The following is a 25,301-nucleotide window of genomic DNA, read 5'->3' on the forward strand; positions in this document are numbered from 1 at the left end:
TTCTCAACATGTCACAACATTTTAGATTGAGAACACAAAATCTTCTTCCAAGCTATGGGTTATATTACCATAACCACTAGCCTTAATTACTTGTACCATTCTGAAGGCTTTTGGCCTTCTTTGATTGCAATTATTTCTAGCTTCATAGTTATCAAAACCCTAAATTCCCCAAAGAGGCAACAATGGTTTCTAAACAAAAGGAATCAAGAAGCTGACAATCTTATGTTTTATGTGTACAATAAATGCAAGAATAATAATAATAGTTTTGTGAATGTGAGAGTTGCCACACAACATTATTGTGGTAATGTTATTAGGAAAATGATTTTTAATAAAAGGTAGTACTTTGGAGATGGTAGAAATATTATTGATGGTGGGCCAGGTTTAGAGGAAGTTGAATATGTGGATGCAATTTTCACTTTGGTTTTTCATCTCTTTAACTTTTGTGTTTCTGATTATTTGCCATGGTTGAGGGGACTTGACTTGGAAGCTATGAAGATTGTTAAAAAGTATCATGATCCAGTCATTGAATAGAGAATCAAGCAATGGAATGATGGATTGAAGAATGAACAAGAGGATTTTCTTGATGTTTTGATCTCACTTAAAGATTCCAACAATATGCCATTGTTGACACATGAGGAAATCAAGGCCCAAATTATAGTAACACTTCTCTATTCTTTCTCTTTTATTGCTTTTTTTTTTGTCTTTGCTGCGGTTCAAAACCGCCGCTAAAAGGTTTGAGCGGTGATTTTTGTGAATTGCTGGAATAACGATAACTTAATTTTGTAATAGTTTGTAACCACCACTGCATTTGTATTTTAAACAGCTAAAGTCCAACTTGATTTAAATATTCATTCATATTGTTGCCGTTTTAAACAGCCATTATATTGTAATACGGTTTTAGTGGTCTTTTTGTGGCAGTACAATTAACCATTACGAATTTTTTTATTCTATTTTTTCAGTTGACTTTTTTTTTATTGATTCAATAGAAAATTCCTTTTTTAATTTCATAACAAGTAATTTTAAATTTTTATTTTGCACCATTTTTATTATTTTAATTCTTTTTTTTGTCGAGAAACTCATTAAAACATTAAACTAAATAACATTTAATCATTGAAAAAGACTAAAATGCTAATTGAATAAATGTATATGAAAAATTAATATATATTTATAATAAAAAATTATTAATAAGTGTATCATTTCACTATGAATAAAAAATAGCATTTTGAGGTAAATAAATAATTAGTACTAATAATGATACGAGTTTTGAGATGGTGATAAATGACTATTCAAATATTGTTGTTGATTTGATAACACATAATTTAATATTTTTTGTAAAAAAAAAATCACCAAGGCAGTATTAAATTACAAAAATATTATTTATGCATTAAAATCAGCCACTAAAATTAGTCATCAATATATTTATGTATAAATACATATGTAATTTAATTTATTTTCAATATGTATTTGTAGTTATAAGTGATTAATTTTAGTGGATGATTTTGATATGCACGTAACATAGTTGAAAGAAATTAAATATCTATTTGAATTTAAAGTTCATTAATTTATAGTATATGAACTTTATTAAAACACTAAAAAAGAAAAGCAAACTTGTTGTAGGAATTGATGGTTGCGGCAGTAGATAATCTATCAAATGCAGTTGAATGGGCACTTGGTGAAATGACTTGAAAGAGCCACTGAAGAATTGGACAATGTTGTTGGAAGAGAGAGAATGGTAGAAGAATCAGATGTTCCTAAACTCAACTATGTAAAAGCTTGTATAAGAGAAGCTTTTCGCCTTCATCCAATAATTGTAACATTTAATGCTCCCCATGTATATATCAATGGAAGACACAACAATTATTGGTGGCAAATACCTAATTCCAAAGGGTAGCCATGTACTAATAGAAAGACATGCACTTGGGAGAAACCCTAAAGTTTGGAATGAACCACACAAGTTCAATCCACAACACCACCTAACAAATAGTAGTGAAGGGTGCGATGTCGTTTTGAGCGAACCGGATTTGAGGTTCATATCATTTGGCACCGGAAGGAGTGGTTGTGATGCTATTTGCAAGGTTGGTTCATGGCTTCACTTGGAGTCCACCTCACAGTGGATCAAAAATTGATCTTACTTTCTCCAGAAATGGTATATATGCTTCTTGCTCAGCCACTTGTTGCAATAGCTAAGCCAAGATTGGAAGCAGGGCTGTATCAATTCATGAATTAGGAATGAATAAATGATTGACTCCAGTAAGATAATGAAGTCCCTTAGTCACTGATTCAATAATAATGTTTTGTACAAATGATTTGGTTTCGCTTCTTCAGCGTTCAAAGTTAATAGTTAAAAAATAAGAATTTAATTTTGATACTATCAAGTAATTTTACACGTGTTTTTAATTACGTAATATCACATTATTAAGAGTAATTATTATTTTAATTGACCACATGAATGTTTATTTAAAAAAATTGATGTAATTATACAATTACGTAAAATATTTTATACTGTTAAGATATCAAAATTAAACTAAAAAATAATTAAAAAATTTGAGAGCGTACTTAAACAAAAAGAACTCAAGAATTGATAGTTCAAATTTTATTTTGGATATAAAATTATTTTTTAATCAAGTGTAGATAATTCAAATTTTATTTTGGGTTAGCTATTCCATCCATTGAAATACCTCTAAGCCAAAGAGAAATTAGTTTTTATATTGTGTTCAACATCAAATGGGAAAAAATTGAGAATAATTAACAAAAAGATAACCGTTAATTAATGATTTAATGTATATTTAGGTCTTCAGCTCAATTTGATCTCCGTTTTTCTTTGCCACTTGTGTTATATTAAACACATGCATATACAACGCCTATAAAAAATTTTATACTTAATTGTTGCGTCAGTGTCCAACAATGTCTTCCATCCAACTTGAAATAATTTTAATAATTTTAGCTGGCTAGGGTAATATTATTGCAATTATTATTGTAATTATGTAATGTAAGAAGTGTCTTACTCTAGTTAAATATAAAATTATTTATACACCTTTACATATATGGTAATTTGAGCTTTAAGAAAAGATATACTGACGTTCAAGAAGAGAAACAGGTGTCTGGCGGTCCAAATTAAATTGCAGAAAGTCAAAGGCATGAGAGACATCGATGGTGGAGTTGGGTGAAGGATCTGGAGAAGGGAAAGAAAATGAACATGAAGACCTTGTGGTAGAAGAGACTTGCACCGAGGTAGCTATGCATGAAGGTTTAACGATGTACAGAGACAATCAAAATCGACGGTGGGAGGAGAAAATGGCAGAGAACAAGGAGACTTAGAAATTGGCGATAGAATCAGGAACAGTATTATGCAGTGATGTAGTATCAATATCAAGTAATTTTATACGTGCATTTAATCATGTAATATTATATTATTAAAAATAATTATTATTTTAATTGACCGCATGGATGGTCATTTAAAAAAAATAATATAATTATATGATTGTGTAAAATATTTTACATTGTTAGTATATTAAAATTAAACTAAAAAAAATTAAAAATTTGAGAGCGTACTTAAATAGAAAGAACTCAAGAATTCATAGTTCAAATTTTATTTTTGGTATAATTTTTTTTTTCAAGTGTAGATAATTCGAATTTTATTTTGGATTAACTATTCCATCCGTTCCATTGAAATACCTCTAACCCAAGAGAAATGTGAAAAAATTGAGAATAATTAATAAAAAGATAACCGTTAATTAATGATTTAATGTATAGGTCTTCAGCTCAATTTGATCTCCGTTTTTCTTTGCTACCTGTGTTATATTAAACACATATACAACGGCTATAAAAAAATTTGTATTTAATTGTTGCGTCAGTGTCCAATAATGTCTTTCATCCAACTTGAAATAATTTTAATAATTTTAGCTGGCTAGGGTAATATTATTGCAATTATTATTGTAATTATGTATAATGTAAGAAGTGTCTTACTCTAGTTAAATATATAATTATTTATACACCTTTACATATTGATATGAATTCGTATCAATTATAACTAGAGATAATCAGAAAGAATAGAAGAGAAATTCTTAGAATTAGGATCAAAGAAGGAAAATAGAGTTTTCAATTACATTATGTATGTCTATATTATTACATTATATTCTATTTATAGTATAATTTTTTAATTGGGCTAGCCCAATACTAATTCTATTATTATCCTACCCTTCAAAACAACCTTGTCCTCAAAGTTGCAGAAAATATAAATCATTAAATCCTAATAAAAATTGTAAAAGCTAATTACAAGTAATAAAAAAATATCAGCATTCCTAAAACAATATTTTTCTATGCTACTGCTAAAAAAAATTTTAACCACGAGGATTCCATTGAAAAATATTTAGTCCAATCCAAAACAAAAATAATATATCTAAAACAATAAGCTGAAATTGGTTCAAATGGACTGCAATTTTTTACATTGGGCCTAAAACCAAAAGAGTATCCATCTTCTTTCCATAGTGGGCTTCAGAAAACCCAACTTCTTTGCCCCACATACACCCCTTCTCCTTCCCAGCACCTCCTTCCTTCTCTGTCCTGGGTTCCACTGCTGCCTGGAGACCCACCTGCGCCGCCATTGCATCCATCCCGCGGCCACCCCTCCACAGCGCACGTTGGTCGCCACTTCCGGCCATCCCAATGTCGGAACCCGCCACCTCCACCTTCTTCTTCGACCACTTTAACCACCGTGCAAGCGTCAAACCAAACCACCACTGTCTTGTCCTCTCTCTGCTCCGACTTCTTCTGCGCAGCGCCATAGAGCACGCCGTTGGCCGTCGTAGAACTATCGCCGGCTGTTCGCGTTGCATCTTCGCGACCCCAAGGGAAGACCGCCGCAAGGAGTGGAGCTGGTCTTGCCAAAGATCGGAGACACACGCCGGAACTCTCCGCCAGAGTGTAGAGAATTCCCAATGAGGTAACCTGTGTAAAGAAATAAAATAGAGCAACTAACTAATTAAAGCCAAAAATTTTCGAAAATTATAAATAAACTTAAGCTAGAATTTCGAAATTTATAAAGAAAAATTAAACAGGAAAATTAAAATAAAATTAACTAGGCAACACCAAACTTAATTTCAGAAATTAAGGAAAAATAGTAGCACAAATTTTTGAAAATTATAGAGCAAAATTAAATAAAATTAAAACTAAAACGCCTAATCTAAGAAATCAAACAACTAATAGTTGTCAATCACAGTCAATCCCCAACAATGGCACAAAAAACTTAGTGCGGAATTTATAACCCACAAACTAACCGGCAAGTGCACTGGGTCGTACCAAGTAGTACCTCAAGTGAATGAGGGTCGATCCCACGAGGATTGATGGATTAAGCAACAATGATTGAGTGATTTACTTAGTTAGACAAGTAGAAAATAGTGGTTGGGTCTCAATTGCATTAATCAGTAAATTCAGAAATTCAGAAAGCAAGCTGTAAATGGGTTATGAAATATATGAGTAAAACAGTTAAGGTTTCAGAGATATTTATTTTTCGGATTAACTTTTTTTACCAACTACTTTAATCATGCAAGATTGAATTCATGACAAACTATATGTGACTAAACCCTAATTCCTTGGACCTTTTTAGTCTCCTCTAACCTTCATCAATCGCCAATCCCTTGGTCACTTGATTCCAATTAGAGGGTTAAGTTCAATTCTAGTTTATATGCTACAAAAATCCTAATCATCCAAATATAAGAGGATTATATGTCACATATCCCGTTAAGTCCAGATAAATAGAAATTTAGGAGAAATTATTTTCAAGCTGTTGTTCAGGTAAAGAGCTTTTCCAAGTTTTACAAGAACTCAAATAGAATAAGGGTCATACTTCTGTTCCACCCAGATTCACAAGATAAAGAACGAAAATAATTCTTGAAATTGAAATCAATACATGAATTAAAATAGAAAAGTAATAGTATTAATCTATAGAATAAACAGAGCTCCTAACCTTAACAGTGGATGTTTAGTTGCTCATGGCTCAGAGAGAAAACTAGGATTCAGAAAAACTGTAAAGTGCGGAATGAAGTTCCAGAGAAGAGAAGATAGCCCGAAAGGCTGATTCTTTTCCCTTTTATATCTAATCCTAATTAATTAATGTAAAATATATTTTCCAAAACTAAATAATATATTTTCCTATTTATAAATAAAATAAAAGTTTAATCAAAATCAATTAACATCTTCGAAGGATTCCATGATGGACGTGGGACCACTTGTAAATCATTAAACTGGCGCCTAACTTGGAAAATCTCAAGTTAGGCGCCACCCTTGCAGCATGGTTTGGACAGTTTGATTATGTCTTGGCGCCTAAGTTAGACTTCACCTTGGCCGAACGCAATTGGAGTCTTGATTCTTCTTCCGGCGCTTAACTTGGGAAAAGCCAAGTTAGGCGCCAATATGACCGAACATGCTGGAGAAGAAGTGTAAGTTAGCTTTCCAATGTCACTAGAATCACGTCAATTGGATCTCTGTAGCTCAAGTTTTTCTTGTTGGAGTGCAAGGAGGTCAGAGTTGACAGCATCATTCACTTTCTTCTCTTTTTCTACAGAAACTCCATCAAATCCATCCGAATGTTACCTGAAATAAACAGAATTGCATACAACTCAAAGTAGCATTCATAGTGGCTAAAAGATATTTAAATCTTGATTAAACTTAACAATTCAAATGCAAATTCACTAGGAAAAGATAGAAAAGATGCTCACGCATCACCGGAACCCTCTGCCACACCTTCGAGGATCTCTGGTGCTGGTCGCTGCTGCCACTCCGTCAACCCAGGGCGTCTCGAGCATCTGCTTCCCCTTCATGGAGGCGCCGTCCTTGGCGCCGCTACCTATTGTCAGATCTGCCACTTCTTCGTCCTCGACCGGATTTGTTCCCCACCACGGATGACCACCGGCATCTAGAGGTTGCGTTCCGGCATACAGGTAAGCTAATCCCTGAATCAGAAAATCTGATTGCAGAATTGAAATTCTGGTTGCTTGTGTGTTCAAATCGGTTGAACTTATTTTTGGAAGAAGATATCTCTAATGCGGTGTTGTTTGTATTATGTATTGTGGATAGTGAAGATAGAGTTGCAATGGATTTCCTTTATCAAGCTATTTATAAGGTTAGGGAAGAGATGGTGAAGAGGTTTCAAAAAAGAAAGAGGGTTGTTGATTCCTATTTGAAGATTTTAGATATACGTTAGGATTCACAACTTCGAAAAAACCTTCATATTGCTGGTTATTGGTTAAATCTAGCTTTTCGATTTAATGCTGAAGAATTTGAAAAGCACAAGCAAACAACTTCTGACTTACTAGATGTCATTGAGATATATGCTTATGGTGATGCAGATTTGAATTCTAAATTGACAAGTGAGATGAGAATCTTTAAGATTAGAATGCTGAACAAGACTTTGAAAGATAGTTTGCAATACGTGAGCGAACCACAATGATGCCTGGTAAATTTTTTTATTAAAATTAGTCTTTTATAATTGTAATATGTTTATGATTTGATTTTTATGATTGTGATATATTTTTTTTTTTTTATGTTACGATCAATGGTGAGAATCTTACGGATGTGGAGCACTAAACTTGCAAAAGTTAGCGATTCATGTTTTGAGTCAAATTTGTAGTTCTTCATATTGTGAGCATAACTGGAGCATTTTTGAACACATACACTCAAAGAAAAGGAATCGGTTAGAGCATTAAAAGCTTAATGATCTTGTTTATGTTCATTACAACTTAAAGCTACAACAATGGTACTTTTACTATTCTTTCTTAAGGGCATTATTTTAAATTTTTAGTCATAATAAGAATAATCAAGTTAATTGATAATATAGGAACCGAATGAGAAAGTAAAGTTATGATACAATTTGTCTTGATGCATTTGAGGATCATTCAAAATGGATAATGGAAGATTTACCACCATTTTTAACTCCTAAAGAAGTTGATGCTTTACGAAATGATCTTGCAAATATGTCTCTTTATTAATCAGCTTTAGATGATTTGGCTATGTTTTCGTTAGGGGTGATTTTGTAATGCTTTAACCAAATATTTTGCCTTATTATTGATTATGATTTGTGAAACATTATTGAAATGCTAGATCAATTGAATATGGAAGATGATCAAGATAATGATGAAGCTAATAATAATTATGTGAAAAATACAAATCATAATGAAACCAATCAGGATGTAGTTTCAAATTTGTCAGATAAAGAAAGATATACAGACTTTGAAATTACTCCATGGATATAATCTATAGATTGTTATTTTCATTGTGTTAAATTTAGATCAGATACTAATTTAATAGTATTAACAAATTTTGTGTTTATTTTCGTATTACTTATTTTTACTCTTGAGACTTAATGTTTATTAAGATGTTATTAGAGAGGGGAGAGAGAAGGGAAGATCTGCGATTGGCCAAGAGAGAGGGGGGGGAGTCGAAGGACTCGTTGGTGGGTGTTCTCCTCGCCGCCGCCGTGGGAGCTCGCCACCACTGTGAAGATGAACTGAGGCAATCATTCTTGCTCTTGGTTTTCGTTCTGTTTTGCTTTTGGTTTTTGTTCTGTTCTTGCTTCTAGTTTTTGTTCTGATTATTAGGGTTTGTGATTCCGTCCCCTTTGAAGCTGCTGCCATTGTCGATTGCCACTAGAGAATGTGTCGCCGACCTTCTACTGCCGAGAGCCAATGTTAGAGCTACCGTGATGAGTCTGAGACTGCTACTTTGATTCTGGACTGTGATTCAGTGTTATTGATTGGATGCTCCTCCATTGCTTATGGTTAGGATTAAGCCTGATGGGAAGTCACTTTACTTGAACCCTTATATGCTTGGAACAAATATATGAACAAAATTGAAAAATTTTGCATCACCAACTGTGTTATTTTTTTCTTGTTCTTTACATGCTTTTGAGTTATATATTATCTATATGATTATATATTATATAAAGGTTAAGTTAGTGGGATTAGCAAATTAATTGATATATCAATTATTTAATTAAATATTTTAAAATAAATTTTCTATTTTGTAACTAAAAGAATAAAAAATGTTACAAAAGCAAGTAGTATTTTGTAACAAAATATTATGACACAAAAATCTAAATTGTTACGAAAAGTATTTTAAAAGTAAAAAAGTGTTACCATTTTTGTAACAAATTTCGTTTTTTGTATCAAAAAAATTTGTTACAAAATATTACTTTGAATTGTAACAGATCCATTTTTTGTTACAAAAACTTTTTGTAACGCGACATATTGCAACGGCCCCCTTTTTTGTTACAAATTCCTTATGTTTTAAAATTTCGATTTTTTATAACAATTTTTTGTTGCAAATATTACTTTTTCTTGTAGTACTTGTAGTGGAGGGAGTAGTGGTGGTGTAGTTATTTCAGGGAGAGGCAGGGGACATGGTAGTTTTAGGAGGATAACGGTTAAGAAGGAGAGTGAAGATGATGATGATTTTGTTCCTAATGGTTGTGCGAATAAAGGGGTTGGGATGAAGAAGAAATGGAAGCGTGGGAGGCCTCGGAAAGTAAAGATGGAAGAATCGATCAAACGAGTTAGATATGGTGAGTTTGGGAATGAGAAGGTTGAGCTAAAGAATGATGTGAATGGCAGAAAGAAGAAGCGGAAGCATTGGAGGGGGGCTGGGTTGGCCGTTGGGAAAGGGGGAGTGCGTTGGAGAGGGAGGGGGGAGTGCATTGGGAAAGGAGGGATTAGGATGGGGTTTGTCAGGTCACTGAAATACGGTGGCCACGTCAGCATCTTGTTCGTCGGAGATGTGTTTCGGCGAATTCAGGGACATGCTTGTCAAATTTTAAAATATTTCAGGAATCATTTTATCAATAACAAAAGTAAGATATCATTTTGTCAGTGTCAGAATCTTTCAAATAACGATTTGGTATTTACCTCTTTATTAAAAAGTATAAAAAATTATTAGGTGTTTCCTGACAAAAAAAAGTAGAATATAATGTTCCATGATACTATTAGATTGCCAAGAATGCTTTTGTCCTGTAGTGAATCATGAAATGGCAAAAATGTCCGTCGTTATACGAGTGTATTGACGTAATTAACCTATTGAAGTTACCAATTTTATTGGATCTTGGCTTAAAAGTGAAGCCGCTGAAGTAAACAATAATTTGACTCTTGCGCCAAAAAATTATTCGCACAAATTTATTTAAATATATTTTTTCACATATATTTTTGAAAATTCACATCTAATTATTAATCTTATATTTCTTCTCCAAAAACCGACCATACTTAAGTATATGGGTAGAAAAACCTAAACCCAGGCCATTCATAAACACAATTTAACAATTTCTATTACTAATTTTTTATTTATTAGCCAATTTCGATAGAAAAACACAACTTTTGCATTTTACATTACACATGTTTCTTTTGAATATCACTAACACAATTTAATAAAAAAATATACTTGATAATAAGTATATTTTTATCCTTGATATTTGTGTCATATTTGGTTTAATTTTAATAGTATTTTTAATGTTTTTAAATATATTTTTAATAGTATTTGGTAACACTAAATTAACAGTTAATCTCTCCATTATTAATAATCTCAAATTTTAAAGATGTAACCGAAAGTTTAGGTTTAATTACTCTACTGGTCTCTATAGTTTCGCAAAATTTTCAATTAGGTCCCTATACTTTTTTTTTTCTTTTAATTGAGTCCTTGCACCAAAATTTTTTTTTAATTGGGTCCCTACACTTTTTTTTTCTTTTTATTTAGGTCCATGTACCAATTTTTTTTTTAGCTGGGTCCCTATAAAATTAAGCTAATTACTATTAAGAGGGACTTAATTGAAAAAAAATTTGGTGTAGGGACCCAATTAAAAAGAAAAAAAGTACAGGGACCTAATTAAAAATTTTACGAAACTATAAGAACCAACAGAGTATTAAACCGAAAGTTTAAAACGTAATTAAACCGTTAAATACATTTGAAACAAAAATAATATTAGAATAATTTATGACTAAATAAAAATATTGAAGAAAAAACACACATATATTTTTTTATAATATAATAATTATACAAATAAACAAAAAATTCTTTTTTAAGTGTACTTTTATATGTGACAAGTTTTGAATTCATAAATTTACTTGATTTTGGAGTGTTAATGAATGCTAGGGTTTGAGATTTTGTAAGAGAAGAAGAAAGAGAAAGTGTACTTTACTCTATAATTTATCTTCTAATATTTTTAATTATCTTATTTTAAATTTGTTTAATTTTTTTTAAAATTAAAATAAGATATTTAAAAATATTAGAAGATAAATTAAAATTTGACCTAAATATTAAAACTAAAATAATAATAAAAAAAGATAGAAGCCAGGAAGAATAGAGAAAAAATGATTCATATGACATGCACAACGATTTTTAATTAATTATGATTGATGATATTTTGTTTTAATGGGTAATTGTTAAATTATTTTTAATAATTTTTTACTTGTTAAATTATTAACTTAAATAAAAAAAGTATATTATCACTTATATTTTATAATATCACTCTTATTTTTTACAAATTATGCAAATATACAATAGAAAAAAAATTCATATATCAAGTAACATTATAAAAAATTACTACTAATTAATATATATATATATATATATATATATATTATTTAAATATATATTTTAGAAACAACAAAAATAAAACAAAATTGTATGGGTAAAGTCCAACCCAAACTAAAATTAAATTTGGATGGTTCCCACCTGATTTTTTTTCCTATAAAAAAATAATTGTTTTTATAAATAAAATTACCATATTTTATTTTTAAAAATATTTTATTTTATTTTATTTATCTTATGACAAAATTTGTCAATTACAACCTCATATGAACGCTGATAAATGGTATTTCTATCCAATTAATATAAATTTTTATTTATTTCATTATTAACAAAAACAAAATTTCGTTCTATATATATAAAAAAATGGCTAACCCAATAAAATAGCTTCGCTTAAAGGTTACACCTTGAAATTAGGGGTGTTCACTGTCCGACTCGACCAAAGACCCAACTTGACTCCAAATTTTTTAAGGGCTAATTTAGTGTAATTTTATTGGGTGTAGGGTCGTAAGGGTCTCAAAAATAAACTCGATTATTATTTTAGGTTGGGTCCGAACCATAACTCGGGTCACCCGAATTCGACGTAGTCTGGTCATTATACACAATTAATATTTTGTGTTATTAGTGATGGATGATGGCTATTCTTATGTGAAATTTAAATATTGTAAACCTTAGTATTTTATGTTATTAGTCATTATAAGACTATAAGTTAATATTTTATGTTTAAAATTCATAAGACTTTAAACTAATGCATAATATTGTGTTATTTGTATTGATTTAAATATTTGACGTTATTAGACAATATTAGTATTAATTATGGTTATGCTTTAATTTTAGGGAATTGTTAGTTTTTGTTATATTTTTCTAAGTAAATTTTATCATGTCAAATAATGGTTAAAATTTTAAAAATTTAGATATTTTCACATGTTAACTTATAAAAAAATAATATTAATAGTTCGATTTTCACCCGATTTTTATCTATTATAATCATGGTCCGAAAATACATAAATTTCATTGAATTTAGGATCAAATTTAGATCTAACAAATAGATCCAATATATATTTCATGCCAGATTTAAGTCACATCAAAACCGATTTCACATCAAAACCCGACATATAAACACGCCTACTTGAAATAGCTACTTTTCATTGTATATAGACACAGAAAACATTATCAGTGTGTATATACTTCTTAACTATTAAATTCGATTTTATACTCTCAAAATATTCTATCAAAATCTTGACCGTTCACATTATTTATATTATATTTTTATGGTTGATATTAATAGAACCTCACGTTCTGTTTCCATACACCGGCATACCAGAACCACCGCTTCCAAAAGTATAAACGGTGTACAGAAAATGAGAAAAGACGTAGTAATGTAGTATTGGGCTATTGACAATAAGGTGAGACCGCGGGAGAAAGTTTGATTTAGGAAACGTGCCTTATACTTTTTTTATTATTCTCCATTTTTGTTATCAGTAGGGCTCCAGATATTGACACCGTTTTTGTAGTTTTGATTTCTTTCTTGCCATGCTACGTATACGGAATAAAAAGAAGAGTGACTTAACCAATTTAAATTAGTCTAATAGTCAATTTATTTGTCTGTTTAAATAAATATTAAAAATTTAAATTTTATTTTATTATATAATATTTTATTAGTTAACAATAAATTTTTAAAAAAAATTCAAATTTATAATAGATTAATCATTAATCTATCGAATTGAGAGACTGTTGGCAAAAAAAAAATACAAATTTAGACTTAAAATATGACCAATTCTCTAGTGTAGAAGAGGGGTCACCTTCTACATGTGTAGAATTGTAGAATTGTGGTGGCAGAATAAGAACTTAACAAGTGTCTCTTGAAAGAGACGGTGCCTAGCTTACTATGTCTCTATGCCTCACATGATAGTTTTTAAAATATACAAGACATGGTAATTAAGATAATGAAGTGAAGTGAGATTAGTGCTGATGATGGGCCATGGTTGGACCGTTGTGTTTTTGTTACTGTTTAGGTGAGTCTAGTTTTTGGCATTACATGACTTAACGTACTAAAAAACGAAATGGATCATATATGAAAGGAGGATGGGAGTTTTATTATGGATCAGACTAGAAAGATAACACAAGATGCTTTTGACAACTTAAAAACAACAAAATGCTTATGATTACAAAAAAAAAAAAAAATCATACTATGTAATATTCTTAGAGTTAAGAATATGAATAAAAGAGAATTTAATGCAATATTTTAAAATAATATAAATAAAAATTTAATACAAAACTTTAAAATATTTTGTATTGAATTGAAAAATTAAAAAATTCAAAATGTTAATGGATAATTGGTGTATATATTAATATGTCTTATATATTAATAGACTTTACAGTTGATGACTTATTACATACTCTCCCATAATTAAACAGTGATTTATGGGGTTTATTTAGAAATCCTAAATCTAAAATTTTTAAATTAGAGTTAAAAATATAAATAAAAGAAAATTTAATACAATACTTTGAAGTATTTTTTGTTTTGAACTGAAAATTAAAAAATGTTAATGGATAATTGGTATATATATGTTTTAATATATATTATATATTAATAGATTTTAGAATTGATGACTTATTTTATACTCTGTAGCAATTAAAAAGTGATTTATGAGTTTCATAATGAAAACTCTAAACCCTTGCCTCAATACACACATACTAGAAGGAAGGGTTCCAAATAAAACTCACAAATCACTTTTTAATTGTTATAGACTATAAAATCGTTCCATAATGAGTTTATTGAGGTGTTTCAATTGAATTTGTGTTGATAGGTAGAGAATGATAATGTTGTTAAATGCTAATGTCGCCTAGGACGATTAATTGAAAATAAATGTTAGAAGTTGTTAAAATTTATTGTATTTGATTATTATTTAGTTATTAATTTAATTATTTTAGTTTAATAATTTAATAATATATTTTATTCTATATTTTTAAATATTGATAACTAATCAATATAATGGTCAAAAATAATAAATTCTAATGACTTTCTAAATTCCTAGCATTTTTCCTAATTAGACAACCTTTACAATCATTATATTATTATTTTATAATAAGTAGCATTCTGATATTAAACATACTGATGTGGTGTATTTGAATATGGGAGTATTAGTATTTATATTTATATCTCCTTAATTTATTTTAAAAAATAAATATTTAATAAATAATTATATTAATGGTCAATTATTTTTATTGTTAATTATTTTAATTATACTAATATCAATCATTTTAATTATTAATAATTATAATATAATTATTAATCATACATAATTAACATTTCTATGATATTTACATTTTTAAATTATCAGTTTGTTACTCCAAATCTTAAATTTTTAAAACAGAATGAGAACAAAAAGATAATTATAAGAAATAAGTATTATTTTGGTCTCTAACTTTGAGGGTCAGAATCGAAACCATCCTCAACATAATTTTTTATTTAGAATCATTCTTAACATTTTTTTTTGTATTAAAATTGTCCTTTTAATTTTTTTCGGACAAAAATACCCTCTACCACCACTAGCACCTTTACCTCCTCCACCACCAAGAATAACAACATCAATGAAATCAACACAAATTCAACAAATTCAACAACCAAATTAACACATAACAACAATAAAAACGGAAAACAACAAATCAAAATCAAAATTAAAAGTAAAAATAGAAGCAATCACAGAAGCACAGGAAGCAGAAGCAGAAGCTCAAATAGAAGTAGAAAGCAGAGGTCAAAGTAAGGAGCAGAAGCCGAAGCAAGAAGAAGAAGCGGATGCAGAAGCCGAAGCAGAACTACTGGCAACTCGTGGGCGACGGAACGACGGCGGTGGTAGAAACCCAACTCAGCCTCAGATCCCTTTCTCTCCTTCGCGCGCCGCCCTCCTCGCGTCGGACTCCCCTTCCCGGCGACGCAGCAGTCACAGAAGCAGAAGCTGAAGCTCAAGCAGAAGCAGAAAGCTCCCTCTTCGCCGGCGTCGTCTCCCCTTCCCCTTCCCTCTTTCCCTTTTCCTTCCCCTACTTCCTCGCGCCCTTCCTCTTTTTCCTTTTCCCCTGTCTCCTTGCGTGTTTTTTTTTTATTTTATAATTTTTTATTAATAGGGGTAATTTAGTAATAAAATAAAAAAACTTATTAAAAAAATATTACGATTTTAATAAAAAAAAATGTTAAGGATGATTCTAAATAAAAAATTACGTTAGGGATGGTTTCTAAAACAATACTTATCCCTAATTATAATTACAATAAAAATTTTGACTAATGTTAAGTAATGTTAACTAATTTAAAAGTTAATTCTTTCTACATTTCATAATTGATATTATGAATGAAAATATTCAAAGAATATGACAAGTCAGCACTCATAGTATCTTATCTCTCCAAACCCACATAAAACAGCTCTATATAATAGTTACATGCACGCAACCAACTCATCAACCAAAAAGACCAAAGTGCATTAGAGAATACACATCATTCAAATTCAACTACTTACTTAGACTGTCTTTAATTATCTCAGCCATGGAATATTCTGCTCCTACCTTCTTGCTCTTACTCTTTTTCATTATACCTCTCTTCATCAATCTCCTCAAACACAACGATTCAACCAAGAAATCAAAGAAGCCTAGGCTCCCACCAGGTCCCAAACCATGGCCTATAGTTGGTAACATCCCTGAAATGCTTGCAAACAAACCCACGTTCAGATGGATACAAAACATCATGAATGATCTCGAAACTGAAATCGCATGCATTCGACTAGGCAACATTCATGTCATTCTAGTGACTAGTCCTTCCATTGCACGTGAATTTTTCATGAAACAAGATGCGATTTTCGCATCACGGCCGTTGAATTGGTCGAGTAAATATGTCTCATCGGGATACTTAACCACAACAATAACACCCTTTGGAGAACAATGGAAGAAAATGAAGAGAGTCATGGTGGAAGAATTGATTTCACCAAAAAGGCATCAATGGCTGCATGACAAAAGGGTGGAAGAAGCCGACAACCTCGTCCGCCATGTGTATAACCAAACCAACAAGAATGGTGGTGGCCTAGTGGATTTGAGGATTGTAACGAAACAATATGGTGGAAACTTGATGAGGAGGCTACTCTTCAATAAGAGGTACTTTGGTAATGGTAGAGAAGATGGAGGAGCAGGTGCTGAGGAAGTGGAGTATGTTGAATCACTCTTCATTGCTATAAGGCACATTTATGCATTTTCTGTTTCCGATTATCTTCCATGGTTGTGGTGGCTTGATTTTGAAGGTCATAAAAAAGTATTGAAGGAAGTTACTAATACCATAAGGAAGTACCATGATCCCATCATTGAAGAAAGGATTCATCAGTGGAGGAATGGGACAAGGGCACATCAAGAGGATTGGCTTGATGTTCTTATATCTTTGAAAGATGCTAACAGCAATCCATTCTTGACTCTCCAGGAAATCAAAAGTCAAATCATGGTAACATTTTTACTCATTCATTTTTTCATATTATTATTATTATTAGGTGAATTCTACCCAACCCCCTCTAAAATAACATGTAAGTTATCCTTCATGATGTGTCACATTTTAATTGGTCATTACTTAACTATAGTTGGGTTATTTTGTAATTTATTATTTAAGATGGGTAATTGTATAATTTTTTAAAATATTAAAATTCTACCCCATTAATTGAAGCACGTTCTCACACAATCTCTTTCTACAGTGCATCATTTATTAACGGGTCATTGAATTTCCATGACTCGTAACTTCCTTGTTCTTCCCAGTATAGCCAACGCGGACTTCATTGCTATCTCTTGTCCTCTCACTCAATCCCCCCCTTTTTTTTTTTTTTTTTTTTTTTGCCATGAATCACTCTTTACCAACATCAACATCATTAATGGTTAGTTCGGTTATTAAATTTTTTCATTAAAAAAATATATATTTATTTAATTACAAGATGGAATATATATTCATATTTAAAATATAATATAATAAAATAAATCTATTTAAAATACTTAAAAGTATAATTAAAATCATGAATATATAAATATAATAATAAAATTTATACTATAAACAAGTAAACATATTTTTTATCATACATAAATTATTTAAAAAATAAATATATTATTAAAATTAATAATACAAATTTAAAATAATAAAATCCAATTTTTTACTGTATTTGTTATAATATTTTTATTCTTTTAATTTACAATTTATTAGAACTTTATTATTTAATTAATGATTAAACAAATTATTTTTATAAAAAATTATGTTTTGTATTATCTTACAGAAGAGACCAATATATTAGTTTAAAAAATAAAGTAAAAATGAAATTTTAAATAAAAAATATTTAATATTAAAATTTTTAAATATAAAAATAATTTGTATAAATATTTAAAAGATAAATATAAAATATATGCATAAAATAAATAAAATAGATAAAATAGAAGTACTCATGAGAAATAAATAATTATTTTTGTCTCCTTTATTTATTTTAAACATGTATTTTATATTTATATCCTGAATATCTATATAATTTGCTTTTGTATTTAAAAATTTTAATATTAACTATTTTTTATTTAAAATATCATTTTTACATTAATTTTTAAATTGGTATATTGGTCTCTTCTTTAAGATTATACAAAAAATATTTCTCATAAAAATAATTTGTTTAATCATTAATTAAATAATAAAATATTAATAAATTAAAAATTAAAAGAATAAAAATACTATAAAAATTACTTGTAAGAAAGTTGAATTTTATCATTTTAAATTTGTGTTATTAATTTTAACAATTTATATTTTTTTTAAATAATTTATGTATGATAAAAGATATATTTACTTGTTTAGAGTACAAATTTTATTATTATATTTGTATATTCCTGATTTTAATTATACTTTTAAGTACTCTTAATAGATTTATTTTATTATATTATATTATATTTTACATATGAATATATATTCCATATATTATTTTTAATGAAAAAAATTTAATAACCAAACTAACCATTAATTATATTGGTAAGAAATGATCCATGGTAAAAAAAAAAAAAGAGATTGAGTGAGAGGACATGAGATAGCAATGAAGTCGGTGCTGACTATACTGGAAGTCGGTGCTGACTATACTGGGAAGAATGAAGAAGTTACAAGCCATGGAAATTCAACGACTAGTTAAGGAATGATGCACTGTAAAAAGAGATTGCGTGAGAACGTGCTTCAATTAATGGGGTAGAATTTTAATATTTTAAGAAATTATACAATTACCCATCTCAAATAATAAATTACAAAATAATCCAACTATAGTTAAGTAATGACCAATTAAAATGTAACACATCATGAAGGGTAACTTACATGTTATTTTAGAGGGGGTTGGGTAGAATTCACCTTAAATTTATGCACTTATTTAATTTTGTAACTTTTTTTTTTATCAAAAGTGTAAACATTCTAGATATTATATTAGGGGTGAGAAGAATAGCTGCAGACGCCCGACCTGCCTCTATCCCAGTCGGGACGGTTTAAATCCGATCCAAAGTGGAACGGATATCAAACGGGGCGGGGTGTTGAGCAGGGCGGGATCGGGTCATGGTGTGCCCTTCCCTATCTGCATATATATATCTTTTAAAAATAACGGTTTTCTTTCTAATTCTTATCCATTCTAGATATCGTCCCGCAGTCAACCCTCCCCTCAACCAAATCCAAGTCTCCAACGAAGTGAATGAACCCAGCCAAGCTCCACTCGCTGTCCCTCATTGCCACCGTTGCTCAGTCGCTCACCTCGCCATTCAACTCACGAAGCACACCGCCGCCGTCGCTCACCAACCCTCCTCACCTCGCTCAGTCGCTCATCTCGCCGATGTCCCTCACCGAGCTCGCATCGCTCCCACTTCTCTCGTTGCCGTCAGTCTCCTCGCCGCCTCACCTCTCCGGTCTGCAGTCTCTGGTCGCTGTTCACCTTGTCGTCCCTCCTTCCTCCCTCATCGTCTCACTGCAGCAGTAAGCACTCTTCTCTCACTCACTACTTATTGAATTAATTTTTATGATTTTATTTCTTTTTTTATGTTAAAACAGTTAAACTTATTGCCTTTCTGACTCATTAATATTATTTATGATTGTTGTTGTCTTGTGATGATTGATAATCTGATTTTGTGTTGTTGATTGTTGATTTTGTGTTGTGTATTGTTGATGGTTGAATGTTATACTGTGTTCTTACTTAGCTGTTGCTAAATAAAATTGATAATCTGACTTTGTGGTGGAACATTATGAATTTGAATGTGGATTAGGCATTTATGCTATGATTTATCATTTTTGTGGTGGAACAAGCAAGGTTTAAATGCATTCTGAATTTTATGGTTGTATCAATTATTGAATTTTCATATGAACTTTGTGTTTACTAATCATAATGGTTAACTTAAATAGTTTATATGCTTAAATTATTGAATTTTGGTATCAATTTTGGAATATAAAAATTTATTAATTTATTATCTTATAATGTTTTAGGTGCTTTGTCTTCTCTCTAATTAGAAGCAGATCATGGAGACTTTTCAAATTTTCAAATTTTTGAATCTGCCTCCTTTATATGTTCTTATTTATTCAGTGTGTATAAATATAACAAGTGTAATTTTAGGGGTGGACTTTTTCAAATTGGGAGTGGAGGCTAGATGGACATTATACATTGGGGATGTAGCAATATCTAAGGAGGAGATTTGGATTGGGAATTACCATTTTGATTGGATAGAGGGCAAATAGGCATTTTTATGAGATAAGGGTGTTAAATATTTCTAATTCAAAACACATAGGGAGTTGATTTAGATAGGTGGTGTTAAGACTAGAAAATTTTGTTTGTAGGGATAAGCTTTTTTTTTTTTTGGAATGTTTGGTGCATTAATTCTTCTGATGCAAAGCCTATCATCTTTGGAGTGGAGGCCAGGTGAGCTTCAGCTTCCTTCAGTTCTGTTATTTCTTTTTTAATTTCGTTGCTGTAAATCATCACTACACCTTGAATTTGCTATTGAAAGTTGAATTTGTTGTTGAAATAATAATTTAGCTAATTTTTTCTTTTGCTGTAAATCATATTTGGAAAATTGAGGATAAAGTTTTTGTTGTTAGAAAATTATCATAGTTGAATTTGTTTGTTGAAAATTTTCAATGAACTGAATTTGTTGCTGTAAGTTGAATTTGTTGCTGGAAAACATCACCAAGTTGAATTTGTTACTTGTTATCATGAGAACCTTGAATTTGTTGCTGTAAATAATCACTTGGCTGGATTGAAACTATTTTGCATTGTATGATAGATAGTGTCTAGCATTTTGAGTTTTGGACGACAACACCTCATTAACTAATCTTTCATTGCAAATTGGTTTTAGGCTGGGATCAAGGATCGTAGCCAAATTCTCTTTCTTGTTAACATTTGGAGTATATGGTTGAATTGGAATAACCATATTTTCAAAGTTTATACTTTATAATGGTTGAATCGCAATAACCATATTTTAATTGGTTTAGATGTTTACAATAGAGTTTTTCTTTGCTACAGTGTTCTTGAATAAATTATTGTTTGTTTGCTGGTGAGGTCTGAAAGTGTTTGAAAGCAAATTTTGTAAAAGTTAATTATGATAAAAGTGTCTTTAAGCTTGATGGAAAACCCAATTTTAATTTTATATTTTTATATATTTTTCTAATTATAACCGGATTAACCGAGTGAATCAATGACCCACTGACATAATCATATGACCAAGTTGATTACTGGTTCGGTTTTGATAACTATGCCTTAGAGTTTCCCCATGATTATTAGTCCACAATACACATTCCCTTTTCTATTCTTTTAACCAAAACATCATTCACCCTCCATATATAGTTTATGATAGATATCTTCCTTCAGAGAAAGAACTTCTGTAATTTAGGTACTACATTATTGAAGGAAGTGCCAAAGAAGAAGAAGCATAGCAAGAAAATTTTGAAGATGGAAAAGAGTGTTAATTACTTTCTAATACTACTTGTGCTACTTCAGTTCCTCTTTTCTGGTAATTTTCCTTTACTCTTTTTTTTTTTTCCCCCACAAATACTCTTAAACTAGATTTTGCATTTTCTATGAATTCTTTGGCTTCACAATTAATTTATTCCATTATAGTTTTTTTTTTTCCGTTTTGTAGCCTCTATGTTATAGTTTTAGAAAATGAGCACTTTATTAAGTCCATTAATTTTTATTTTCCTAATTTTAAGCAAATTTTTAAAATTTGTCTTTTTCCATAGTTCTGTTTAATATTTTTATTTTGGGCTGTTTGGCCAAATTTTCAACCATCTCTTACAATTTCTTTGCATAAAGAAAAATGTGAGGAAGTCATTTTCTAATTTCTAATTTAATATTTTTCTGAAGTTTCACATGATAGATGATAGAGAGCATAGTTGCATCCAATCTTTCTCCAGATCCCACCATTTCTTGAAAAGAACAAAAGGGTAAAGTGGTCGACGTCTTTTGACTTAATGATAATATGAGGGTCCTATCTTGCTGCACTACTATAAACTTTTGGCTTTTGAAAAAAAAAATGAAAAGTGAGATAAATTCTGTTTGAATGTCCTCATACAAAGGTTAATTATTTTGTTGGTCTTATAATTATATTAAATTTTTTATAATTTAAAAGTTTATAACTAAAATTTATTAGTAACTGTTTTTTAGAAAAAAAAAAAACATTTTTAGAATATTCTGCAGTTTATTTCACTTCAAGTAAAAACATATATATATATTTTAAGAATTTTTCATATTTTTTATTTAGTGTAAAATTTAAATACTAATTTTTAAATGTTAAGAAGGTAAACAAAAGTTAGATGAAATTATAAGAATTAATATAAATAATTTTCTCCTGTATAATTTTTATATGGTAGTGTGTGGTAGTAAGGGATGAAATGTGCACTTTTTATTTTTATTATTGAGATTTTGGTGGTATTTTTTAATAATGTGGAGAGTTAATGTATTTTTTTTGTGTGTGTGAGTATACTACAAATCCAAAGGTCAGATTTTAAAAATATAAATGAGGGACAAGTTTGAATGTGAGATTTGCATTTTAATGTTGAAAAAAATTTTAAACAAATCTTCTGGTTGTTTGAAAGAGAAAAAAATTCATTTCATTATAGAAATTTGACTTTTCGATTTTTTAAATCTCAGGGTTCAATTTGTTATTTAAAATAAAATAAAAAATTTTAAATTTATATTAAAGAGAAACACATTAATTAACCAATGAAAAGTGATTATTTTTGCTGACATAATAATATGTAATTGAATAATGTATAACTGATATTCTATCAAAATTCAATTTATATATCAATTATTATATGTTTTTAACTTATGTGACAATCCTCTTAATGCAAAATAGGATAAATTACTGTTGACGTGTGTACTAAATTCAAATTTTATTTTTAACGTTTTGAAACATTTTAACTTTGGATTTAAATGTTTTTTTTTCTTATTTTGTATTATGGTAAAAAGTAAAACTTTGTTTTGATTAAAAAATTAAATAATATAAAATAAAATATTTTGGAATAAAAATATGATTTAAACATTTGGGATAAAATATTAACTTATAAAATAAGTAGTTTATTTGATACATAATGTCAAATGCTTATATTGCGGTGATATTACAATTTTGTTATACATGTTTAAAAGTGTATTAATTCAAATATTAAAAAAATAATTAAAAAATAAATTAAAATTTCTAATCTTTACCCTATCCTATACTAGGCAATCAGAGTACCTTTGATAGAAAATGGGCCACATAAAATGACATATCCCTTTATTTGGGAAATTATTAGGTCCCTTTAATTTCTGCATAGATAATATAAAAATAAATAGTAATAAATACTAAATAAAAGGACAAACTTTTCCTGCATCTTTGAATAGATTGTAACTACAAAGTTGCCACCTGAGTGTTGATCTCTTTGGTTCTTAGTATTTTTCTATTAGTTCCTCCCTCGAAAAATAAGTATCATTTATTTTATATATATATATAATACAAATCAATGTCTAAGAATTTTTCATCAAACAATTTAATCGTTAATAAATTTCAATAATCAAATGAGTCTCTAATTTTTTTTACATAAATAAATTCTTATGTCAAATTTTGTCTAAAAAATTGAACAAATCAGTCTTTATCATTATTTATTAAAGATTTAATTACTTTGATAGTGTCTATAATTTCATCAAATATTTCTATTTTTTTTAATTGAATTTTTATACTGTTTTTAATTTTATAATTAGGTATTTTTTAATTTTTATATTAAAAATGTTAAAATTAACATAATATTTTTCAAAAAAAATATGTGATTAAAGATCTAATTAAGTTTTTAATTATGGATATCTTTAATTTGTAGAAAAATATGCATTTAACTCTGATATTTTTATACTAGAAAGTATCTAATTACTAAATTAAAAGTAGTGTAAAGATCTAATTAAAAAGGAAAAAATTATAGCGACTTAATTGTAAATAAAGAAGAAAAATTGAAGTGGGCTTATGAGACCATTTATTTTTTAGAAATGGGATATTTTGATGGCTCATAACTCGTTATGTTAAAGGAAAGTGTTCTTTTTATATGGCTAAGTTGATCAAACCAAAAAAAGAAATTAAATTTATAAAATTAAAATTGAAACTGAAAAAAAAAAACACAGTGATATATATCAACGAAAAAAGATTAAACACAATCTTTTTACTTAGTTTTTGTTATATATCAAAACTAATTTTTCGTTTTTTTGAAGGTTTAGGGATATTATGAATTTGTTTGAATGTAGTAAATTATTTTTGTTATATAATTCAGTTTTGATACATAACAAGAATAGAATTAATGTGCTTAATTTAGTTTTTATATATAACAAGAACTAAATAAAAAAGGATTGTTTTTAGTTTAGTTTTTAATGTAATTAATTTATTGACATATCTTATTGTGAGGTTTATAAATTGTATGTAAACTTTTTCGGTTTAACTTATTTTTCATTTTATAAATTAATGGAAGTAAAAGTTAAATTAAAGGGGATAGGTTGTTAATTTTTGGCTCAATTTTATGGAAATGGATAGCATATGTGTGCTATTCTTTGATATGGATTCAAGGAGGTTTAGACATATATGTGGGACAGATTTTTGGCAGCGTGAGGTAGAAGAACTCGGACCATCTGAGTTCTTTGTTACTAAACTTTTCTCCATCAAATCGCATGGTCTGATTTGGGAGGTGAAAGGAATTAAATTTCGGTAGGTATAAATCGGACCCTCTGTGTTGTTTGAGCTGGGGCTTTTACTTTAAGCAATGGAACATCAACTCGCATGGTCTGAGTTGCATGTTGAGAATGTGAATTCAGGAAGACTGAACTCGGACCCTCCGTTTTGGCTAAGGGTGGCAATTTTTTTTATGAATTGGAACATGAAAATGCATGGTCTGATTTGGTTTTTTAATATTTTTTTGAATCAGGTTAACCTAGTCGAAGGGTCCGAGTTGAATATAGAAGGCTATATAAAAAGTGTGTAGTGAGTTGGTGGTAAGTTACTCGCGTCTTCTTCCCCTTCTTCAACGGCTGCTTCCTCTGTTTCTTCTTTTTGGGTTTCTTTCTAACTTGTTTTGAACCCGAGAATTTAGTAGCAAAGGTTATGCTCTTTTTTGGGTGATTGAGAGAAATGAGTGATAATGTTACTAAAAGTGTATTATTTTGGTCAGATTTTGTTACAAACGTTTGAAGGAGTAAAGTTTATTTGTGAAAATTCACTAG

At 29.4% G+C, this 25,301-nt stretch overlaps 1 protein-coding gene, 2 long non-coding RNA genes and 1 pseudogene across 3 annotated transcripts; all 4 read left to right on the forward strand.

Annotated features, from left to right (window-relative positions):
- The first annotated feature begins 34 nt into the window (after positions 1-34).
- Positions 35-2,262, forward strand: LOC112723977 (isoleucine N-monooxygenase 1-like; annotated as a pseudogene).
- A 13,759-nt stretch (positions 2,263-16,021) lies between these two features.
- On the forward strand, positions 16,022-17,300 carry LOC112723978 (isoleucine N-monooxygenase 1). Its single transcript, XM_025775307.3, has 2 exons — positions 16,022-17,041; positions 17,286-17,300. Exons 1-2 carry the CDS (start codon positions 16,103-16,105, stop codon positions 17,298-17,300), a joined length of 954 nt encoding a protein of 317 aa, XP_025631092.1. The 5' UTR covers positions 16,022-16,102.
- Positions 17,301-19,039: 1,739 nt separating this feature from the next.
- On the forward strand, positions 19,040-20,629 carry LOC140172938 (uncharacterized). Its single transcript, XR_011867163.1, has 2 exons — positions 19,040-19,555; positions 20,060-20,629. It is a non-coding gene; the product is annotated as an uncharacterized lncRNA (long non-coding RNA).
- A 4,305-nt stretch (positions 20,630-24,934) lies between these two features.
- LOC140176298 (uncharacterized) lies at positions 24,935-25,293 on the forward strand. The gene is made up of 2 exons (XR_011867164.1): positions 24,935-25,073; positions 25,250-25,293. It is a non-coding gene; the product is annotated as an uncharacterized lncRNA (long non-coding RNA).
- The last annotated feature ends 8 nt before the right edge of the window (positions 25,294-25,301 follow it).

Source organism: Arachis hypogaea, chromosome 11 (genome assembly GCF_003086295.3).
Source record: "Arachis hypogaea cultivar Tifrunner chromosome 11, arahy.Tifrunner.gnm2.J5K5, whole genome shotgun sequence".
Lineage (NCBI taxonomy): Eukaryota > Viridiplantae > Streptophyta > Magnoliopsida > Fabales > Fabaceae > Arachis > Arachis hypogaea.